Here is a 23,905-nt window from a genome sequence, read left to right as displayed (position 1 = left end):
AAATATGTGGTGTCCTGATAAACTGAGCCGATATTTGAGGTTTACACAGCTACATTCTCGGCTGAAAATATGTTAAACGTTTATTTTGTGACCCAGAAAGAATAATAAGAGTAATATTAAAACTAACTAGCTGCCGCCATTGTTGGAAACTGAGCTGGGCCGCGCTATGAATTCTGGGACACAGCTGCTTCTTCTTCTTCTTCTTCTTCTGCTTCTTCTTCTTCTTCTTCGGGGTTTAACGGCAGCTGGCATCCTTGTACATGCAGTGCTGCCATCTTCTGTTTCAGTCCGTTATTACACTCTTAAATCCTGCTACTTATTCCTGCGTCTTTTGGGATCTTACAAAGCTTCAAACGACGCGTCGACTATTAAATCAGTCGTCGACGATTTTGATAGTCGACGTAATCGTGACTAGTCGACAAATCGTGGCAGCCCTAGACACAACACAGACACAAAAGGAAATCTTCTACATTGTTTTGCTGTTCACACAAGTTCTAATGCCACCCTTTGTTTCTGGAAGGAGACGATTTTCTGTCCAGTATTAAAGTTCAAAGAACAGGGTATCCGTCTCCAGTGGGCTGCTAAACAAGTTTACCAGAAAAATCAGACCCACGGTCATGTTGTGTCACTTTGAGTGATTAGTCAGCAGCAATAACAGGGAATGACAAACTGACAGACTTTGGATATAAAACAAACAATTTAAACATTTAGAAGTTAAACATCTTCTCAGATTCCTTTTGCTTTTATTAATAAACAGAGAGCACGGATCCGTGCTCTCTGTTTATTAATAAAAGCCAAACTTCATTAATGGTAAGAGACAGAGATCTGATGAGTTCTTGCTGGTTTGTATCCACAGGAGGATACAAGCAGCTGCTTCTGTTTGCAGTCACCGTGCACCAGTGTTGTGTTTAATTGTGTCAGTGTTCATTTTTAAACACGTTTTTTAAATCAAATGTTTATGTATACATCAAGATTAATGTTCCAAACAAATGACACTGTACAGCAAATACATACATAGACATGTGCAGCAAAAGGAATCCGAGAAGATGTTTAACTTCTAAATGTTTAAATTGTTTGTTTTATATCCAAAGTCTGTCAGTTTGTCATTCCCTGTTATTGCTGCTGACTAATCACTCAAAGTGACACAACATGACCGTGGGTCTGATTTTTCTGGTAAACTTGTTTAGCAGCCCACTGGAGACGGATACCCTGTTCTTTGAACTTTAATACTGGACAGAAAATCGTCTCCTTCCAGAAACAAAGGGTGGCATTAGAACTTGTGTGAACAGCAAAACAATGTAGAAGATTTCCTTTTGTGTCTGTGTTGTGTCTAGGGCTGCCACGATTTGTCGACTAGTCACGATTACGTCGACTATCAAAATCGTCGACGACTGATTTAATAGTCGACGCGTCGTTTGAAGCTTTGTAAGATCCCAAAAGACGCAGGAATAAGTAGCAGGATTTAAGAGTGTAATAACGGACTGAAACAGAAGATGGCAGCACTGCATGTACAAGGATGCCAGCTGCCGTTAAACCCCGAAGAAGAAGAAGAAGAAGCAGAAGAAGAAGAAGAAGAAGAAGCAGCTGTGTCCCAGAATTCATAGCGCGGCCCAGCTCAGTTTCCAACAATGGCGGCAGCTAGTTAGTTTTAATATTACTCTTATTATTCTTTCTGGGTCACAAAATAAACGTTTAACATATTTTCAGCCGAGAATGTAGCTGTGTAAACCTCAAATATCGGCTCAGTTTATCAGGACACCACATATTTTCAAAAGCGCTCCGACGTTTTCAGAGACGTCTGTTACCCACTAGCTCGATAGCTAGCCGGGGGCTAGGTCACTAGCACGGTGAGAACACCGGACTCCAGGCAAATTGTTTTCAAACCCACCGCCGTCTTTCGCTACTCAGGTTAAATATATATGAGTCACTTAGATAAATTAAAAATGTTGTTGTTTGGCTTTTTTTTTTTTAGTATTTTATTTGTTCCTGAGTAAATCGGTTTGTCTGAGATTAAAGTTATAGTTTTTACACAGCTGAATAAACGTCAAGCAGACAGCTGATTATCAGAAGTGTGAGATGCTGGAGAATATACTCCGTTGTCCTGTTATATTTTAGATAGCAAGGAGTTTATTAAACTTCACCGAAACAATCTGCAAATTTCATTAAAATTGAATAAACTATCATCTTGTCTTTATTTTTAGTTAGCACCTTAAAAGCTTAAAGCTGTAAGCTAATGATAGTTATATAAGAGCATATGCTGCATGGTGCAATAAGCTGTAGTTTTACGTCCAGTGGATGATGATCTGATTAGTCGACTAATCGCATAAATAATCGGTGACTAGTCGACTATCAAAATAATCGTTTGTGGCAGCCCTAGTTGTGTCACATCATTTTGGCTCAAGAGTTTACTTTATTGCTATGTTTGTTTTTTGCTATTTTATTACTACATTTGTATTGTGCAGCACTTCGGTCTGCCAGGTGTGTTTTTAAAGTGCTATATAAATGATGATGACGATGATGCTTACGGAACAGCTGAAAGACTTTAAAACAAACCTGTTACTTTAATGATATTTCTGTGGTACTACAGAGTCCAAAAGAAGTATCGCAGTAATAATTCATCCAAATTGTAACTTTTAAATGTCATTATCAGCCCAAAGGTTCACAACCAGTTCATCCCTGATAGAATGTAAATATATACAAATCTATAAATTGTATTATGTATATAACTGTGAAACAAACATAATGGACCATTAATGTATCATAATAGTACATTTCTGAATTTGGGGTATAATTCCAGGTGGGATGAGTGTCTGTACAGCTCCTCCTGTTGATGTAAAAAAAGAAAAAAGTAAATGCCAGTTTTTTTTAGGTTTTCATGTTGATGTTGTAACACAGTAAAGAATTACTCTTACAGAAATAAATGTCATTTTTTCAACTTGCAGTTAAATTCATGTAACTTAATGCTGATGCTGTTGACGACTGGGGCTCACACGTCTTTTACTTTGTCTCCAGGACCGACTCACCATGGTTGACCCACAGGAAAATAGCCCGCAGGACATTCCTGACTATGACGGCATAGAGGATGAAGCTTTCCCCCCACTCCCACCACCACACTCCCCAGGCCGGGGAGGCCAGGAGGAAGGAGACCCTTTTGCAGATGGTAGATGCTGCTGTGCTCTTACAGGATTACTATGAGGTCTTTAAGATGTGATGATTCAGAACTTTGTATTTTAAATTCATGGTTTAATGAAGAATCATAGAAAAATAAGATTCAGGAAAAAAGGCTAATGTGGGAGAAATACAACCTCTCATAGTCCTTCCACAAAGCTTTTTGGAACAGCTTGATAATAATGAATTTGTTAGTTCAGCCTAGAATTAACAAATGCATGAACTGGTTTTTCAGCATCTCTCTGAGACTGGATGTTTCTAACAATAACAACACACATGTTTTTGTTTGCGTGAGCAAATGAAACCTATCAGATACTGTTCAAACCAGCACATTTCTTCTGTAACCTCCAGTCTATAATTTGTCTGGATTTAAAGATAAGCTTGAAGTTTGCCACGCTGCCAACAGAATGAGTTAGAAACACATCCTGTTGTCATGTGTTTTCAATGCAGGAGATGAAGGTGAGGTATCACAGCTGGCTGATGTCCCTACTGCTAAAAGGAGAGGCGTGAAGAGACCCCAACCCAAGCTGGACTCCCACAGGTAGCAAAGACATTTATATCACGACAGAGGGTTGAAATGCATTAAAATGCGCATTTAAATAGGAATTTGATGTCATCTTGTGTGAGCTGGGACACAAGGAGGCCAAAATCATTGATTGACGTGTGCAGACTGTCAGTGTTGCAGCCAGGTTGAACACGAGTCTGTGACTGCACTGGTTTTTATCACCGTTTCACTAATAATCGTGCACAGAGGCTCAGAGACACACTGACACACAGAGTTGTTGCAAATGTTTGAAAACGTAAGTTTGTGGAAAGAACTTTGCACAAAAAAAGTGATGTGATATTATCTGAGTGGCGACACCTGTCGTTTCGCAGAGTACTGCAGCGTCTTCTTACGCTTTAGCGGCGGGTACAAATGACTGCATCTGTGTGATGATGGTGCAGCTTCACTCTGCCAGTCATTTAAAGAAGAAAGACTCTAATACCATTGTTGTTTTCATCATTTGGATGGGCAAAATTCCCAGACTGAAAATTGTCAGAGCGTTGGAGACATCCCTGGATGTGTGTGAGAAAGATGTTTCCAGTCTCTGTACACCTATAGTGTGAACCTGGTTAGTATTGCCAACCATAAGTCAGGCTCGTTCCCAGTAGTCTCCCAGTGGGTGTCCCAGTGGCACTCCTCTGTTACTGTTCTGTTCACAATGTTCCTGGACAGAACTAAGTTATACTAAATCAAAGGATGTTAAATAAGCTTTTAAGTAAGAACGTCGATTATACTTAGGATAAAACTTGCAAGCTGTATTAAAGAAAAACATAGATTTTCATTTGATAAAATATTCAAATTAATTGCAACTTTGCTATAAATATATATATATATATATATAGCAATTTTTTATTTTTAGATGGAGAAATTTGACTATTTCTCATTATACTGCCTTATGTACAAACAGGTAGGAAAAGAAAGGTTGTGGGCACCCTGAAAACCAAACACCCTACCCCCCCCCAACAAGCTACTGCCTTCTGAACATGGTACATCTGAAGGCACTGACATTTCCATTCAGAGGGTCTGTCTGTGTTGGCCCTGTGACAGGCTGGCGACCTGGCTGCTGGGATGGGCTTCAGCCATCCACGATCCTGAATTGGATAAGCCAAATACGCCTGGATGTGCTGCTAACCCTGCTTGTAATCCATTAATGGTTTAACTTAGTCTTAATATTTTTTCCCAGGCTGATATCAGATCGAGGGCTTCCAGCTCTGGGCACTCTCTTTGACAATATCCAGTTCAAAGGCAAAGGACACGAGGTAGGATATGATAACATCTGTCCCACCAATTACCAGATGTGAATGAACATTGGTTTTTGAGCTAAATCTGTTTGGCCTGTCAGCTTTTAATTAGATGTCCTAAATTTGGTTTGAGACTAAAAGGTCAAAAGTTGCCCTTTCTGTCGTGGTCAAAAATGAGTGAGGGGAACCAGAGGTTGGTTTACCAAATTAAGATGTCTTTTGTTCCAATGACTGGAAGTCATTTTTTAGTGGGAAGAAGAAGCGTCCTATCACACACAGCCCTCTTTCATATCACTACTCGCTGTTTTTGATGTTTGCCCCATTAGGCTGCAGACCTGCGGCTGCTGATGCAGAAGATGGAGAACTGGGCCCACAGGTTGTACCCCAAATTGCAATTTGAAGATTTTATTGACAAAGTGGAAAGGCTCGGCAGCAAAAAGGAAGTGCAGGTGAGAGGAAGCAGTAGAATATTTCCTGCAAGCGTGTGGGATTCCTAATGTTCAGAATTTGTAATTTTTTACTCATTCTTCTATAGACATGTCTTAAACGAATACGACTGGACATGCCCCTGACACATGAAGATTTTACAAGTACAGATGGTAAGAAGAAAAATCATTACTGATGGGGATACGGTGGACTAGGGCTGTGCGATATGACCAAAGTCTCATCTCCCGATATAAGAATTCTATCGTCCGATAACGATATAAATCACAGAAATGTAACATTTTCTGTCAATTCTGTGAATCTCGACTTGCGTGAAGTGTTTCCAGCTGCGCGTCATGTAGCTGGAGTCGAGTGTTTTAACCGATGCATGAAACGACACATTTTTAGACAGAAGTTGTAACGGCGCCGTTTTCTTTGTGAGTATTTATTACACGGCGTGCTGCGGGGGAAAGCCTGTTCTAACGTTTGAGTCTAAGGTTTATTTTTTAGCACCTGGCGGCTCTGTTTTACTTCTCATCCGTAAACACTCTGCTCTTTCACGTGATTCCGTTTATTTTGAAAAGCCTCAACAGGATCTTGAGCTTTATTCTGAAAGGTTTATGTGGAACATAAACAAGCGGACACGCGATGGTTTTACCGTCGTTGTTGCTAACGACAACGCATAAAAACAGGCGCTTGTCCGTCCGTAGTGTGGTTATATATAAGAGAAAGAGAGAACTTTACTACAGTGACATCAGAACCATGAAGAAATATTGCCGTAAACAGTTTATTTTGCGACACCACGAAACAAACGATAGCGTAAAATGAAATAGACGTTTTTGTATATATCGTTGTATCGAACAGCCCTACGGTGGATTCACACCTGCAGGTGCACATAGGAAATACTTGCCATATTCCACAGGACTTAATTATCAGCACTGCTTGAAATTGTGTTCAGGTGCTGGTGACGAAGAGGTACAACGTGAACTGGAAACATTTGGGGATCCTGATCTGTTCAGCAGAGAGAGTTTTATTAATGCTCCCCAAGGGCAGATTGCCGAAGCCCTCGCTCCCCCACCTACTCCCTCTCTGACCGAAGAGCAGCAGAAACGTATTGAGCTGAACAGACAGCGGGCCCTGGAAAAGAGGCGCGCACGCCAGCAGCAAATTGGTAAGAATGGCAAAAATGTATCATACAGCTGGGACACAATATAACAGAAATAATTAATGATTCTGCTACAAAACATCCAGCGAAGGTTCATAAGGATCATCTAGCTTCATTGGTGTATTAACTTTATATGAAAATACAAAAAGCAAAACATTGAATGTACAGTATATTGCCAAAAGTGTTTGCTCATCTGCCCCCACACTCATATGAACTCGAGTGACATCCCATTCACGACGTCCGCCTGTGCAGCTATATCAGCTTCAACTCTTCTGGGAGTGTTTATGGGAGTTTATGACCATTTGTAAGGTCAGACACTGATGTTGAAGGCCTGGCTCCAAGTCTCTGCTCTCATTCATCCCAGTGGTGTTCTGGTCAGGACTCCCATGCCAGAGTTCATGTCTTTGTGGACCTTGCTTTGTGCACTGGTGCCCAGTCATGCTGGAACAGGAAGAAGCCATCCCCAAACTGTTCCCTTAAAGTCGGGAGCCAAAATGTCTTTGCATGCTGAAGCATTAAGAGTTCCTTTCACTGGAACGAAGAGACTGAGCCCAACTTCTGAAAAACAACCCCGCACCGAAATCCCCCTGCCACCAAACCTGGAGCTCTGTTGTCCTGGCAACTGCTAAGTTGACTTGTCTATCGGCTTTCCAGATTGAGAACTGTGATCTGTCGCTCCATAGACTGCATCTCTCCTGTTCTAGAGTCCAGTGGCGGCGTGCTTTACACCGCTGTGTCCCATTGCTTTGCGTTGCACTCTGTGATGTAAGGCTTGGACTACAGCTGCTCGGCCATGGAAATGGATTCCACGAAGCTCTCTGTGCACTGTTCTTTAGCTAATCTGGAGACCACGTGAAGTTTGGAGCGATGGACTCCACAGAAAATTAGCAACCTCTGTGCGCCTCAGTATCCACTGACCCCCACTCTGGGATTTTACGTGATCCACCACTTGATGGCTGAGTTGCTGTCGTTCCCAAACACTTCCACTTAGTAGCAGCAGTCTGCATGCCTAGGTGCTTGATTCTATACAGCTGTGGAAGTTACTGGATCACCTGAATTCAATTGTGACCCGTGGTAGGTACCTATTTAAAATAGGACAGAGCCGTAGGCGCACAGTCAGTTTAAAAGAGTTTAATTTTTAATACAAACTAAAAGAAACAGTGTAACAGCAGCACCTAAAAACAATTAAAAACGTTACCTTATTAAAAAACGATAAAACTGTGCGATTGCCCGTGAGACGGGACAAGCGCTGCGGGGAACCGTTTAAAAACAAATCGACAGAGCACACAGGTTAAACATGGACGGCAACTCACACATGACCCCAAATGGGTAAAACACTATAGAAAAAAGTCAAATCTTCAGTGCCGTCTTCACTCGGGCCCACCGCTGTGCATGCAAAAGCGGGGAGACAAAAAAAAGGATTTGTTTTCCCTGCAGCGCCTTCACCGTCTGCGACAATATATATATATATATAAATAAAGGGGTTAAAATACTAAAAGGATCAATATCTGTGGTGCCTACTGATACAGAAAAAGTAAAACCAAAAACCAAAACCATCGACAGCCGCAGCAGTCAGTCTGTCGGCTTACACCAGTTTAAAACAAATTAAAACACACTGATGTGTCGGGTCCTTTGCCCGCAGCCAGAAATCCACCTGGCAAAGCAGCAGCTCGGTACTCTGTGAATAAAAGACAGGAGATCACTAGCTGGACAATAAAACACAGGAATATTCCTCCACTGAATTGGTTTTGTTACCTGTCCACAAGTTCGTGTCACACCCTAATAAATGTGGGTCAGTGGCGATGAAGTCCACTATACCGTTCTCACGGGAGCAATGTTTCCCACCTACAAGGGTGCAAATAACTGTAAACCTCTGCCAACAGCCAGAGCTCAAGTGGTACATTTTTGTGTAACCTACCGTTCTAACAGAAGTTTAGGGGAAGGACGCGTATCAGACTTTCATAGTTAAGAAACACCAACTTGCCCAACTCGGACCAAGCACTCCGCAGCTTCAGGTTTGCAAAGGAATACCCAATTGCCCACACCTGCGCTTATGAAAGGAGCGAAGACCAGCTCCGCCCACCAGGGGCAGTCCCAAATCTCCAGGTCTCACCTGTCACACAATGATTTGGATGATGGGTGGTGAGTGAATACTCCTTACAATATAGTGAAGTGGATCTAGTGTATATATCCACCAGAAACCCTGAAGGTCGAGTGACGAGTTCCCGTATTGCACAGTTCGTCCAAACCACCAGAGATTCCTCACATTAGTGTGGAGTTTGGTAATAAGAGGCAAAGCATGTAGAAAACATTGATTTCTTTACTGCCTGTCTGATGTCAGCTTCAATTAGGCGTAGTATTTTTGTTTTTGCCTTACACTTGTGATCCAAACTGTTTTTACTTCCTCTTTAGTTAAAGCGGAGCCAGCTGTCTGCGATCTATTGTCTACAAATCTTTAACAGTGACATTAAATCGTTCTTCAGGGTCCTCATTTACCGCAGAAATGATGTAATGTGATTTAAATGAGACCCATAGAAAAGAAAATGACCTGTTGATCGGTCTCTATTATGAGCCTTCACCCATAAAAATGTGTTTACAGTTTATAACACTAGATGGTGATATGAGACCGTTTCCATTGTATTACCCGAGCATGATTTACTCATCGACTTTAAACTTTCACATTTTAGTCATTAGTCCTCCTTAAGAGGAGCCAATCCACCCCCCCCCCCCCCCCCCCTTTTTTTTTTTCTGTCCAGTATAGAAACTAAACAGCTGACATCATTCGGGTAGTGTAGCTTCCAGAGATCTGAAGTTAACGTGAACTCTGGAGGGCAGTCAAAAGCTTAATTTTTTATAATGCAACATACTATTATTTACATACATATTATTTTAATAAGCAGTTTCAGGGTTCGTGCTGTTTTAATGAGTGTTCGATGGAAAACGACACTGAAGGAATTTGTACTCTTGAGTCACATGACAGTAAATAATTTCGAGTATGTGTACATAACACAGGCTAATGTTTAAAACTATGATTATTATTTTGCTAGCTATCAAACTATCTGGAGAAATGATTGAAATGCACTGAGTGTGATAGAGTACGGCAGTGCTAGCACAGCAGTTAGTTATGGCATGGTGATTTATGCAGTGTGCTTTAAACTTGGCTAACATTACTTAGCAGTAGCAGTAATATTAGTGACTTCACTCAAGTGAAAGCTTTAATCGTTAGTCCGACACTTAACTAGCCAACTTAAGCCTTAAAGAAAAACTGGTAAAAAGAAGGACTGATGCATGTGGGCACAAAGAAGCCATTTCTTGTGCTGCTGAAGTTCCCTGGCTTTCATTCAAAATGTGTTTATCGTGAGCACCGACACATTAAACCATTTAAAAATTATAAATGGCTTTAAGCTCACATTGATGCCTGTGGGGCTCTATCAGCCACGGAGACGACAGACACATTTTAGTGTTTTAATGAATGAATGTTTCATACTTTAAGGCTGCCTGTTTATTTAAGGGAGATGAACAATACATTATTATTTGACATAATTCTATGACAGGTGATGGACTGAATAAATAGATTTTAGGTCGATGTTTGTGCGTTTTTAAAGTCTTATATGTTGAATTGAACTGAGTGTGTCATCTGTTCAAAGCCTCCCGTCAGTGCTGTTCTCCATGCCTGTCTTACTGTACATGGTGTTATTAGCACAAACACTTTAAAGCTGATCATTTAGGACTGTAACAATAATCCAGAGAGCAATGTAGTCAAACATCTCACAGTTAGTTTTATTGGGAATGAACTTTGACCTGTTAGGCCCCCAGGGCTTTTCTGAGCTTCCTGCTCGAAAATGAAGAGGCCAAAATAAATGGAGTATTTCTCTGCAATTACAAACTCTGTGTAAACAGTCTTGGTATCAAAATAAAGCTAACGCTTGTGAGCTGTCATCAGAGGGGTAAATATTACTGCAGATGTTACTATGTCAAAGTTACTGGGACTCAAACATAGAAAAAAATGATTATTTCCCTCACCTAATTTTTAAAAGTATTTTATAGCTTATATGCTATAAAATATACTTTGGGTCACATTTAACTCCAGAAAATCATAAATCAAAATATGGATGTTACCTGTCCACAGATTCATGGTGATGTAACTGCTCTTTTAACTGTTTGGTGTTTGTAGAAATGGTTTACAGCTGAGATTCAGAGGCTTCTGTGGACACTCATGTCTGCACTTATATTTCTGACCTCGTGTTATAACCGATTAAATGTGATCTCCTCTCTTTTCCCCCATTTTTGGTGGTGTGGGTGCTTAACTAGTTAAAGTACCAAACATCTGTCTCCTGTTGTTGTGTCACGTAGGAAAGAAGCATCAATATCTGATGAGCAGACTTGTTCATTTGTGCAGATTTCTTCTTTTGTGTGGTTGTTTTTTCCAAGTGGAGATGAGCATCTCTAACAAGTTGATTTGTTCACATTTGCACATCTGCATTTTTGAGAGAAATGAGTTTTTTGAGTTTGTGCACTATATGCATATAAGACAACCATTTCCTTTTTCAGTATTTTTGTGTGGTGCATTTTTCTCTGTTTTAACAAAAGAGGAACAAAGAACATTTAAGTCAACCTAAGACGATTTGTTTTAATTTTTACATGGTCTTACTGAGGTGATGCAAAGTGGAACATGCAAACTGTTTTTTTGGTAATGTGCTGGAAAAGCTTGATAATGGACCTTGAAAGTGCTTAAAGTGCTTAAATTTGACCCTGAACAATGAGTTTGAATCCTGCAGTTTACAGTTTCATTTTTCATTATCTCAGCTTTGCCTGTCTTTTATAAATCGTAGTAGACTGAGTGTGTCTGTGTTGACTGAAACCATCACTGTTTCTAATTCTCAACCCTTTCAGGCCCTTCAGCCTCTCAGACTGCTGACATGTTAGGAGACAAACCTCCAGCTGCATCCTCACCAAATGTCATCAAAGGTTCTACTGATGGAGATGAAACTGTAGAAGATCCTGACCTCGAGCCTTCCAACAACACCTCCACGCAACAAACCAGCCCGCTTCCCCCCAAAGACTCTGAGCCCGCTGAGGCTGAGACCGGCCTCAGCCCTGAGCAACAGCTCAGCAACGACTGTGTAGAGGGGGATTAAAGTTCACGTGCAGCAGTTTCTGCTGAAAAGCTTTGGCAGTGAGCAGATTTAAAGGTTTCCCAATGTTCGTGCCTGCTCATTCGAGTAATGTTGTGCATTTCTGGTGGTTTATATCTTGAGCACATGTTCCTACTGTGACGTCAGCTTTGGGTTAGCAAAGACATTTATAATCAATGGAAATAAATGTTTTTCTTATTTTTAAAAGTCCAAATCCTAAACGTATTTACCATGTGTTGGTATCTGTTACAGAAAAATATTTGAACTGATCCACAGTTCCTGCTCTGATGCATCTTCTTTCTCCAGTTTCACTATTGGCAGAATTTTGGTTGCAAACATGTTTCTATAAAAGGCCTCTGTGTGTGTGTAGTATGTGAGCTGTCAACTGACCATCACCCTCTTCCAAGCATTAAGTGCTCGTTCAATTATGAACAGTTCTTTCTTAAGCTACTGCAGGGACATGAAACGCAACACGATGAAGTGGCTCCATCTGCGCTAATGAAAACACCATTTTTAATTACAGGCCACTGCACACATATTGAAATAGTTATGTACAGTTCATATTTCTGTTGGTAGTTCTAGAAAACAATCTTAAAATCCACAAACCAAAAAACGCTTCTGATTATTTACCAGTTCAAACAATAAAAATGTCCTTGGTGTTGGTGTCTTCTATACAGGCTCTTGATATACAAACTATAAGATAAATACATCCTAGTTTTATACATCACTTCCAACACAACCAACCTCAGGTGTATTTCATTACTCTACGGGTTTATTTTAAAGTCTGCTAATGAGTGACATGAAGTTTTATCAGTCCGGTGACCTGTCCAGGGCGTATCCTGCCTCTCACCCTATGACAGCTGGGACAGATTCCAGGACGTGCAGAAGAAAATGGACGAGTGGACGTTTTATCATCTCCAGAACAATACTCGTGCTGGGTTTTGTATGAAGTGGTCACAGGTAGTACAATATGTGTGAACTCACCAAAAATGGTTCTATAACACAAGACATTTAATTTACACAAGACATTGATCCCACCAGTGAGATATTGAGATCACTGGTGCTGAGAGAAAAGCCTTTTGTTACCAGACTTCTTTAACCTGCTGCAGTTGACTAGTTTCCTGCAGGATTGAACCACATTTGCAGTGAGTACTAGGTCTTGTCAAAGTAACTGCTGACACTTCACTGGCATTAACACGTTCCCTATCCTCCTTACAACTAAGTTTAACTTGATGTGATTTTAAAAACTAACTTTTACAAAACGTATCCACTGATTCGGTTTGACTCTGGTTTCTAAAAAGATGGCGGGACATGTTTTTACTTAATATTGTGTTTGCTTTCCTGTGACTTCACACACTCGTGTGGTTTGTCCACACACAATCTGGAGCTACAAGAATGACCTGGATGACTCAGCACGAGTGATCTTCAATGATCACCGTTCTGTTAGCGCACAGCGTGCAGTTCTCACAAGTGTCTGCTTGGAGGTAAAGCTGGGCTACAGCGTTTCTATGCTGTTGTTGCCGGGAGGCGTGAAGCCCTTTCCAGATCCATCAGAGCCAACTCTCTGATTTCTTCCAGAATAGAGTACAGACTGGGAGTTTTGCTCTGACGAAACTCTCTTTCCTCTTTGGAGAGTTTGGGGCGCCGGGCTGTCTTCTCCTGAGCCAGCGCCTCTTCATTCTGACGCACCACCTCTTTGACCAGCTGACTGCGGCCCTGAGGGCTGGGCTGCTGGGACTTGGCACTGTGGTGAGGCTTGTTGCTGATGACCTCGAGGTTTAGACGGTCAGCGTGGCAAGTTGAAGAGTGGACAGAAATACGAACCTGAAGAGAGCAGAGAACGTAAGTCACAGTATTCCTCAGTTCGATCACTACACAGTAATGGCACCTACTGAAAATAGTCTAATGGAATGCTATGCAAAGACAGGCCCACTTAAGGTTTGTGACGTAATATATAACAGCAGTCCTCTCAGCACTGTGCGCAGCGTCACAGCTAAGTAGACAGTGGTGTAGAGTGGAGAAGTTTCCGACTGTGCCACAATTTTGTTCATAAATAGGATAAATTGGATACGTATGTTACACACACGTATCCAATGTAACAAACGTTCATCCATCCGTACACGAACTTTCTTTACTGTGCTTTCTAACATTCACACGACGTGGAGACTGGAGCAGAGGGGGAGAAAAACATTCATTAACACTGTGACCTCGGTCAAGTGTCACAGTGAGGTTGTTGTTTTGTTGATTTGTTTGTTGAATATCATCATCATCTCTTTGTTTGATATGATCATAGCTTGACAGCAGTCAATGCTGTGGTGGACAACTTGTGTTTGGGCTAATGTTTCTTTCTATCTTGTTTTGGCCACATGTGTCATCCATCATCATCCATCAGTAAGCTATGTTGTTAGCATTGCCTTTGCCCTTTGACATTTATGACCCCAGGATAAGTCCATGAAAGAAAGAAAAGATGTTGATAACAGTGGAAGCAGCAGTACTCTGTCACTTTTTCATGTCTTAAAGCCAAAGATGTGAGAATAACACACCGTTACTTCAGTTTCTTTTTGTTAGCTAACCTTAGGGTAATGTTTCCTGCTCTTTTTGCTTAAATCACATGCACTTATTCCTCACAATCATCGTGTGTAACATGCCTGAACTTAATATAACTTGACGCCAGTGATGGGCAGCAACGCATAATTAGATTACTTTTTTCAAGTAACGAGTAAAGTAAGGGATTACTGTTGCAAAAAAGGTAATTAGATTACTTTTACTGTCCCGTAAACACGCTGCTCTACTGTGTTACTAAACCGTGAGTTTGTTTGCAAGAGTGTCTCATGACAATGACATAAGTGCATGCGACGTTTGTGGTAACAAACGTGTGCAGAGCAACAATGGATCATTTATCGAGTGCGAGAGAGAGAGTGCGACCGTGCAGCGTTTAAAGGCGTTTATGTGAAAACAATTACCGCCCACTGTCATTTTTTATCTCCCTTTACAAAAAGGTTTGTGTAGAAACGCCACAAACTGGAAGCATTACATTTCTTGTCTTGGAGGAGAGCCTCCCCCCCCCCACACTTATGTTTTTGTTTTCATATAATATTTAAAAACAATAAACTGAATAACTTTAAATGATTTATTTTCAGGAATCATTTTCGTCTCATTCATCTTACTGACGTTTTGTTACCTTGAGATTAGCTAACAAAGCAGCAACCACACAACACTTTATCACAACAAGATCATAAAACGTCTCTTAATGTTGGACCACAAAAGATCCAGTAGTCGTATGAACCTGTGATTCATATACACTCATGCATATATATTTGGAATCGTCGCCTTTAGGCGCTGCATTGCTGGAAACCTTCTAAAATGATTGATTAGCGTTTTCTGTGACTTACGGTGATGTGGTCAAACAGTTTGAAGGTGGAGGTGCCACAGCTGGAGGTGGTGGTAATGCGGTCCGGGTATTTTCGCACAGTGCCACCCTGCCAATCACAGCTGCCGTCCTGTCCCGCTACCACCACCAGGCCCTCTTTGTTCTTCAGATACACAGGCCCCCTCACACCATACCTGTGAACAACATGGCTGTGGTCAGAGGCAGCCTTACTTACTCAGTGATATTACTCAACCTGCTTTGCGCCCTGTGATTTTAATCATTACATGGATTCTACAGCCTTCTCAAAATGACCACAGGTTACATTTTAATAAACTGTTAATATTGCATATCCCTGTAACACCACAAGCATGGAGAACACTGATGTTATTAAATTACACTTTCCTTGCAATAAACAAGCAGCAACCTCCAGAGGTTAGCTAAGCTAACGTAGAAGTGCCACAAACACAAGGCTGGCTCCAAAGCACCGTCCCTCCCCACAGACTCAACTTCAGCAATGCAATTAACTTATTTAAAGCCTGGTAGAGAAAAGATTCGGGGTTTTAGCCGATTTTCCCTGCTCACAATAAATGTTTAAGGAATTAGTTTAGTAAATTTATACAATTTAAAACTCATTTTGAGGTTTTTTAAGAGAAAATAAAACTAGCGTGTATACTGTTAAATATACATTGATTAGCGTGCAATTACATCTTCCAACAAATTCATTCATTGTCATAAACTTTGAATTCGTCTATTAAAAATACACGAGTGGTTGGCCGTCTGTGAGCTGCTGTACAGCTCCATTAAACAAAGGAAAAGAAGAAGACTGCAGAACAAAACACAGGACTGAAGGTTCTTACTCTGGGATAAACACCAAGACACCGTTGTCTCGAATGGAGTAGACAACAGCGTCAGCCACACAGCACGGGTCTGTCTGAGGGTCTCGTTCTCTGAAAAACAGACACTGAAACAGTGCTGTGGATCGCATTTGGGCTGCCTGTGCTGCCTGCAAATGAAACACAGACGTCAGCACAGCTTCTGTTAATAGAGTAAGAGGTGAATCATTGAAAAACACAAACAATAAAACACCCCTGACCCTGTTCTTGCTGTTGACATGGTGAGCCATTTCCTCCACTTCTTTGTTACTGGCTGGTGCTTTACCAGATACAACGCCCCTCTGCATGTGCAGGGCTGCGGTAAGAAGGCGGTGCACGACAATGTCTGCGTACCGACGGATGGGTGAGGTAAAGTGTGTGTAGCGATCCAGAGCCAGACCTACGACAACGAAGCAAATATCAGCACGTTAGCCTTCTTTCTAGTTCTCAGTCGAATAATTCTTCACAAACAACAGACGTTGGACAAGTGTGTGCAGACGTGTGATGGATGGACTGACCCACAGTCACACTGAAACTCTAGTGCAGCCAATAAAAGCTGTGCAGCGGTATCGTACCATAATGGTAGTATTGGTCTTGAGGATGAGCACCAGTGGAGAAGTACAGAGCCTGTGACATAGCAGTGGTGGCCATCATTCTGAACAACCTGTTCACCAAGGGGTCCTGTGGGTCCACAGCTCGGTCCAGTGAGGCAGCTAAAGCCTTGTTGGACCTGAAGGAACAGAGCCAGAAACCAGGGATGAGTGAGGCCTCTCATCTCAGCAGTCAGTGACACAAAGCTACTTGCATCACCATGTCTCTTGTCCTGGGACCGGTTCTGCTGTTGGTTTAACCCCCCCCCCCACAATCCTCCAACCGCACATTCATATTTTGTTTTCAAACTCCATTGCAGTTCATTCCACGCCTCAGATCCTCAGACCTTTTGTAAACAGTTAAACAAATAAAAGTTAACTGTAATAGATTACAGGTTGTAATTAAATAAATCACTGCCTCTTTTAAAAAACAGAAAAACAAACCATCTTTAATTATTTGAGTTGTTTGTTTTGTTCCCGTGTGAGAATATTCAACACTGCTCTCTGTGCAAAACGGGTTTAAAAGCATAAACAGCTGTGGGATCCTGTTTGTCCGGGATTTGAACCGGGGAACAAACTGCGGCAGGATCAGCGTTGTGCCGAGGTCGGCATCGCCGACAGCATGTGTTCCCCCTGCGTGGCGAGCGTTCGCTGGGCACGGAGTGTGGATCCAGGTTACGCCGCCTCCATTACAAACAGTCAGACGTGGAAGTAGTGATGTTTTAGTTTTGTAAAAAAGTGAAACCTGAGTGTCGTTACATTACCATTCAGTTTAAGGGTTACAACAGAAAATGAAATATTTATTGTCCTCTCGTGGTATCAGACGGGATTATTTTAACAAACGAAGGACATTTTGCCTGATAATTATATTTATCCTGTAACTTTACTGTGTAAAGAGCTAAAACCTCCAAAGTTTCAGGAGTAGTTAGTCGTTATAAGAAGTGTTTGTGAACTGAAAATCAAGAATGTGGGATCCTGTTTGTCCGTGATTTGGACAGCCCAGCGTGTGCTCCCGACGCAGGGGAAACTAATTCTGTCGGGGAGACCGACCTTGCCACGACAGCTGTTGTGAAGCTGAAGCCAAAGGCAAGATATGCTTCATCATATGTTCTAGTCTTTGGTTTGGAAGCATATTTGGCTTCAACCTCAACCTGAGCTGAAGGAACATGTCTTCTTCTTGTCTGACTGCTCATGTGACACCTGAGTGTGTCCCCGTGTTATCAAACATTTCAGGTTCACACACTTGTGTGTCTGAACATGATGTGCGTTGGACTACAATATGCATTTCCTCAGTTTCTATACTGAACAGTCAAAAACATTACCTGGTGTCAATGGTGAAACCTTTGGCCTTTGCAGTGTCCACCAGCTGGTTGAATAGCTCCTGTTGTGGTGGTGGGTGACACCTTAGAAGGGCCTGGTTGGGGAAAGCTTCCTGGATCTTGCGGGCCACCCAGTGGTTGGCGTAAATCATGCACTCTGCCACGGTCTCATGGACCTCCAGGGGCTGACGAGGGACCAGGGCCGTAATGTTCCTCTCCTCATCCAGCTGGGCACCCACCTGAAAAGGGAAAATGCTTCTAACGTGACTTCAATGAAAAAGAATATGAAAATGCATCAGTGGGCCACATTTTACTACAGTTTACTTTAACTCAGTTGAACATGCACCATTCCACCGGAACAAATGCTGCACGGAGAACCAAATGTGAATGAATCTCAACCTGAAAACAGTCTACTGTCTTTCCTACGTTCAGCTCTCTATCATACCAGTAAGAACACATATCCCTAACAGGCACACAGCTCTGCTCATGGGCACAGAAACTCCACCGATCTGCTGTTCATGCTTTTTGTTTATAGTGGACAGCCAATCAGAGTTTAAGTTAGCTCAAAGGAAATGTGCCTTAAAGAGAGAACAAAACTTTTCTCAGACTAAGGATGAACTGAGGGGACCCAAAGCACTTCAGCAGGAACCAAAAGAAGCCAGAAAGTTTGGATTTGAACACAGTTTTGGCCGTTTTATATAATAGATCAAGATGAAACATCTGTTGTCCTTATCCTTCAGGACAACAGATGTTTCACCAGCGGTCAATAATCCAGCTTTGTCAAGATAAGAACTTGATTTTTGGGTGGCAGCTCAATCATTAAACACACTTTTAGAAATATATTGGTTTTTCCACTATCCCAGAAGCAACCCGAGAGAATCATTTTTACTTCATATCAATATTCTGTGTGCGTACAGCCATAACAGGAATGCAATAACTGAATAATAAATAAATCCAAGACATCCTATTAGAGAGCATCTTATAGAACAACAGGAATTGTCCATATGAGGTTTTAACAGATGGCCGACCAGCCGCTGTAGATAAATGGCTGTGATCTAATGTGAAAACTGTCAGTGGTTTCACAGTGGAGTGCTTGGTTTCTTTATTCCAATATTCTCACTGAAATGACTTTCTGATAAAATGTTTTCTGCTGAGGAACGTGTTCTGCTTAGACGCCTGATTTTAAAAATAACGTCTCTATTAGACCGTACTATAATTTATTATCGATGAAAAGAAATATATGGTATCCATCTGTAATTCTGTAAATAACACAGCAAAAAACCAAACTAAACATAAAGACCTGGAAGACTCCTGCGTCTAAATTCATTCAGTTATTGTACTGAGTCCTGAACATGTTAGAAATATGGTATCTTCAACACATCAGTGGAGAATCTGTTCCAGGAGTTCAAGCGAGGCTTCTTCCTGGTGTGTGAGCAGGATTTGGTGAGGCTGTTTCGACCAGAGGAGCTGCAGGGAGTGCTGGTCGGCCAGGACGTGCATGACTGGGAAAAGTTCAAACAGGTACAGTCAGCCAAACAGACACAGGCTGTAGTTTCACAGCTGTCCTGTAGCACAATAACTGTGTACTGCATACTGTCAAAAGCATTCAGTCGGCTGCTTTAACACAAATATGAACTTGTGTCACATCTCAGTCTTAATCCAGACTTTTGTATGATAGTATAATATAATAGTCAGCCCACCCTTCGCAGCTATAACTGCTTCCACTCTTCTGGAAAAGCTTTCCACAAGGTTTAGGTGTGTTTATGGGAATTTTTTGACTATTCTTCCAGAGGTGCATTTGTGGTGTCAGACACTGACGTTGGAGGAGAAGGCCTGGCTCACAGTTGCTGCTCTAATTCATCCCAAAGATGTTCTATCTGGTTGAGGTCAGGACTCTGTGCAGGCTAGTCCAGTTCTTCTACACCAAACTCACTCATCCATGTCTTTATGGACCTTGTATTGTGCACTGGTGCCCAGCCATGTGCACACATGCCCACACTTTACACTTGGCACAGTGCAGTCAGACAAGTACTTCTGGCAACCACCAAACCCTGACACATCCATCGGATTGCCAGTCAGAGAAGTGTGATTCGTCACTCCAGTAAACACATCTCCACTGCTTTAGAGTCCAGTGTTGAGATGCTTAAATCACTCCATCTGACGCTTTGCATTGTGTTTGTCAGTGTAAGGCTGGGATGCAGCTGCTCAGCCATGGAAACCAATGAAGTTTGGACATCTGTAACAACAGCAGACTGCAGATATTGGTGACTTAAGTGCACTATGAGCCTTAGCATCAGCTGACTCGCTGTCATTTCCAATTACTTCCACTTTGTTATAATATCACTAACAGCTGACTATGGAATATTTAATAGCGAGGAAATTTCATGACTGGACTTGTTGCACTGGTGCATCCTATCACATTACCATGCTGGAATTCATTCAGTTCCTGAGAGCGACTCGTCCTTTCACACATGTTTGTAGAAGTAGTCTGCATGCCTAGGTGCTTGATTTAATACACCTGTGTCCATGGAAGTGATTGGAACACATTAATTGAATGATTTGGATGTGTTAGGGAATACTTTTGGCAACATAGTGTATGCCTGACCTTACAAACTCTATGATTATAACAGTCATTTTCACTGTTTTCAGAACACAAGTTATGGTTGGAGATATCATGACCGCCACCCCACCATACAGATGTTTTGGGAGGTATTTGATGAACTAACTGAAGAGCAGAGGAAAGATTTCCTTCGTAAGTACTTGCTGAAGCCTCCATTATGATATGTTACTGAAATCACACTGTATCATATAAAACATTAGATTTTTCTGCGCTTTACCAAGATACATTAGAGAGCAGCATTGTTCTGATTAATATACTGTAAAGCTGCTTCTAGCTGGTGGACTGAGCCGCCTCACCTTTCACCTGGCTCACGTCACACACCTGGAGAGACTCGACCTCCACCTGTGTTGCCTCACGCGAGATGATCTAGAGGCTCTGAGTCAGTTGCTACCAATCTCACACGCCGGACACTAATCGCATGCTCGCTGCAGCAGTCATGTGACTCGTTGTTTTTCAGTCCAGGTGCTGCCCTCTCTCACTGCACTGACCGAGCTTGATGTGTCATCCAATAAGGAAGTGGGAGGTGTGGTCCACCTGCTGGTCTCCGCCCTCCCTGCGACACAAATGAGGAGGCTGCCATTCAACAGCTGCTACATGAGCAACGAGTCCTTCACTGCTCTGGGTAACACACACACACACACACACACACACACACACACACACACACACTTGTTTATTTATAGAAGTTTTCCTTCAAGTCATTCTCCCTGAATACCTCTTCCACCCTCTAGCCTGAAATGGTGAAAACTTTGTGTTTATGCATCAGCCCTGGCGGTGTCCTATCTGCGCACGGTGGATATTTCCTGGTGTAAAGTGGTTGGCGGTCACTTGGCGCTCCTGCTGGATGCTCTGCAGCCATCAGTCGTCAGCGAGCTCCGTCTTTGCAGCTGCGAGCTCACCACTGATGACATGCAACATCTGGGTAACTAACACACAATGACATTATACTTTTTCTTTTTTGGTCTGTAGTGGATCATTAGGCTGCATAAATGTATATTAAGACAAGTAAAGCCTGAAGGAAATTGATATTTCTTTCATTTATTTCATGCTGCCAGCATCTGTAGCTGTCGTATAAAACAAAACAATGAAACTATTCGGTGTTATTTTTGTCTCCATCAGAAACATTGTGAACAAAACAGTAAAGTGAACAGGCATAAAGTGATCAGTTATCAATGGGTCCTCTTCCTCTGTGCAGCTGCCGTGTGCAGACGGGGCTGTCTCTCCTCACTCCGTGCACTGGATCTGTCCTACAACAGCTTGGTGGGAGACAACGGTTGGTGCAGTCTGTTTGCAGCAGGAGGTCTGGGCTCTCTGGAAGACGTGGATGTCAGTTTGCGACCTTCAACCTCTGCTCTGTGCTCAGCCTGGCTGCCCGCTCTGCTCCGAGCTCTGCCTCAAATGCCGGCGCTGGCTCGACTGGCCATGCAGAGGTGGACAGCTGACTGTCAGGAGAGAGAGCAGCTCAGGTACTGTCTGAAAAAGAGGAGCGTCCTGCTGGAAAGGGATCCAGATTTACAAGACACATCATCAGCATGTAAAGGGAACAGTCAGGAGAGCCTAGAAGAGAGTCAGCCTGAGGAGATTGGAGCGGACCGCACTGGAATTTACTGTCAAAGAGCGACCCACTTTGTTGCTTTATTATTATTTTTTTAAGTCTCTGTTACCACAAGAAGGTCAGTGTTGAGGTCAGCTGCATCACGTCTGATGTAAACTGTGTCACACGTGATGGTTTCAGGGAATACTGGGAACTTACAGAGTTAAGCACAGCTGGTGTGGGTTATCATATTTGTCGTCTCTCACCTTGGCTGCAGGGTCTGGGTCTTTCCAATGCAGCAGTCCTAACACTTGAGACACACATGCCGAGAAGTGGGGATACCTGGAAATGGACAAAGGCTTTCAGCAGAGTTTTAAAGCAGCTATTCAGGAAAAGAGCTGTGAATTATCTGCATACCTTGTTAGGTAATCAGCTATTTTGGGGTTCTTTAACAAATCAACCAAAAGGTCGACTGAGTATTTTCTCGTCAGAGTACCTTCACCGTTCACGATGATGTTGAGCACAAGCTGGAGCGTTTGATGGATGTTCTTTGCATCAAAGAGCTACGAGGAAATCCCAGAGATTAGAGACAGGATATTATGTGAATCAGCATGAATGTTGTTTGTTGTTCAACAGATAAAAACAAGAAGAGAAAATAGAAACAAAGTAAAAAAGGAACAATTGTTTCTGCCGTTAAGAAAAAAAAATTGAGTCATGGCAGAGACCTGCAGAAGTCTTGAGTCTCATTTGATGACATTTTGTCAGATTGCCTTGTAATTTAAAAAAAACAAAACTGTTTTTTGAGCAAAAGTTCTCCAGGTTTTTTTGGAGTTCTTTCAAAGTTTTCTTATTTTTGGACGTTAGCTGCTTTTTCACTCTTTTTCAGTCCAGTCTGTGCATCTGAACATTTACAGAAAGATTTCTTTGTTTCGTCTTTAGACACTTTGTTAAACGCAGATCCCAGCAGAGTTCGCCTACCTTCTCTCCAACCTTCTCAGGTTTTGTGGATATTATACATGGTTATGCTGAGAATATGTCGGCTACTTTCCACTGGAAATGCCTTTTGGTTAAACTGTCAGCGAGGAATTTGCACTGTTACATTTTTATATAACTTTAATGCAAAAAAAACAGCTGCTTGTTTAAGTGAAAATACACTGATGGGGTTTTTTTCTATTCATGAAACAGGAGTGTGATCAGTTTAATAAAAGAAAAAATAACCATAACCAAGATATGAGGGGAAATCTTGGACAAATACAAGCAGACTGGAGCAGCCAGCGTTCAAAACACCGACGTTCAAGGTAACAGAAGGTTCCCGAGCCACATCCACCCAGCTGGTTTCTGTGTTTCTTGTGTATTTGTGTACACTGTGACTTCATGGCTGTCTTGGGCTCCAGCTCTTGTTTTGGTGTCTCATTAATTTGATTTAATGTCCTGCTTAGTGATAACATCACTCTTGGCCTCCCTGCACTGGCTTCCAATTGAATTTAGGATTCATTTTCAAGTTCTTTTATTGGTTTTTAAATCTTTAAATGGTCTGGCACCTGCTGAAGCCCTATGTCCCCACTCGTTCGCTCCGGTCAGCTGAGCAGCTGTTGCTCTCAGTCCCCAAATCACGGCTGAAACTGAGAGGAGACCGAGCGTTCTCTATCGTGGCTCCTAAGCTTTGGAATAATCTTCCTCTTCACATTAGGCAATCGACATCAGTGCTGGTTTTTAAATCCAGATTGAAAAAGCATTTTTATTCACTGGCTTTTGACTCAGTGGTTGACTGACTTGTATTTTATTGTTTTTCGCTATGTTTATTATTATATCGTATTTATTATTCTTATGGTATCTATTATGTTTCTATTGTTCAGCAGTTTGGTCAGCCTTGTGTGTTTTTAAAGTGCTATATAAATAAACAATGATGATGATGATGAACATA

General features: G+C 41.9%; 3 protein-coding genes across 4 annotated transcripts; 2 read left to right on the top strand and 1 right to left on the bottom strand.

Moving 5' to 3' along the window:
• The first annotated feature begins 776 nt into the window (after window positions 1-776).
• Window positions 777-11,883, top strand: LOC112435320 (TIMELESS-interacting protein-like). Of its 2 annotated transcripts, none has more exons than XM_076887970.1 (8): window positions 777-810; window positions 3,013-3,160; window positions 3,619-3,709; window positions 4,896-4,971; window positions 5,280-5,402; window positions 5,489-5,552; window positions 6,335-6,547; window positions 11,435-11,883. In XM_076887970.1, exons 1-8 carry the CDS (start codon window positions 808-810, stop codon window positions 11,677-11,679), a joined length of 963 nt encoding a protein of 320 aa, XP_076744085.1. In that variant the 5' UTR covers window positions 777-807; the 3' UTR covers window positions 11,680-11,883. The 2 variants fall into 2 exon arrangements, with proteins under 2 accessions (XP_076744085.1, XP_076744086.1); XM_076887971.1 differs by lacking the exon at window positions 777-810 and adding an exon at window positions 1,571-1,847.
• Window positions 11,884-12,167: 284 nt separating this feature from the next.
• Window positions 12,168-20,461, bottom strand: LOC143420549 (DIS3-like exonuclease 1). The gene is made up of 7 exons (XM_076888741.1): window positions 20,433-20,461; window positions 17,831-18,094; window positions 16,494-16,648; window positions 16,140-16,318; window positions 15,904-16,049; window positions 15,069-15,240; window positions 12,168-13,500 (listed from the first exon to the last, which is right to left on the bottom strand). Exons 1-7 carry the CDS (start codon window positions 20,459-20,461, stop codon window positions 13,183-13,185), a joined length of 1,263 nt encoding a protein of 420 aa, XP_076744856.1. The 3' UTR covers window positions 12,168-13,182.
• Window positions 18,884-23,905, top strand: LOC143420229 (leucine-rich repeat-containing protein 31-like). Its single transcript, XM_076887969.1, has 5 exons — window positions 18,884-19,348; window positions 20,477-20,579; window positions 20,905-21,069; window positions 21,214-21,369; window positions 21,643-23,905. The coding sequence occupies exons 2-5, from the start codon at window positions 20,525-20,527 to the stop codon at window positions 22,098-22,100; spliced, it is 834 nt and encodes a 277-aa protein (XP_076744084.1). The 5' UTR covers window positions 18,884-19,348; window positions 20,477-20,524; the 3' UTR covers window positions 22,101-23,905.

Source organism: Maylandia zebra, linkage group LG9, assembly GCF_041146795.1.
Source record: "Maylandia zebra isolate NMK-2024a linkage group LG9, Mzebra_GT3a, whole genome shotgun sequence".
Taxonomy (NCBI): Eukaryota; Metazoa; Chordata; class Actinopteri; order Cichliformes; family Cichlidae; genus Maylandia; species Maylandia zebra.
The sequence above is the reverse complement of the archived record's forward strand: the minus strand, read 5'-3'. Positions and strand labels throughout refer to the sequence as shown.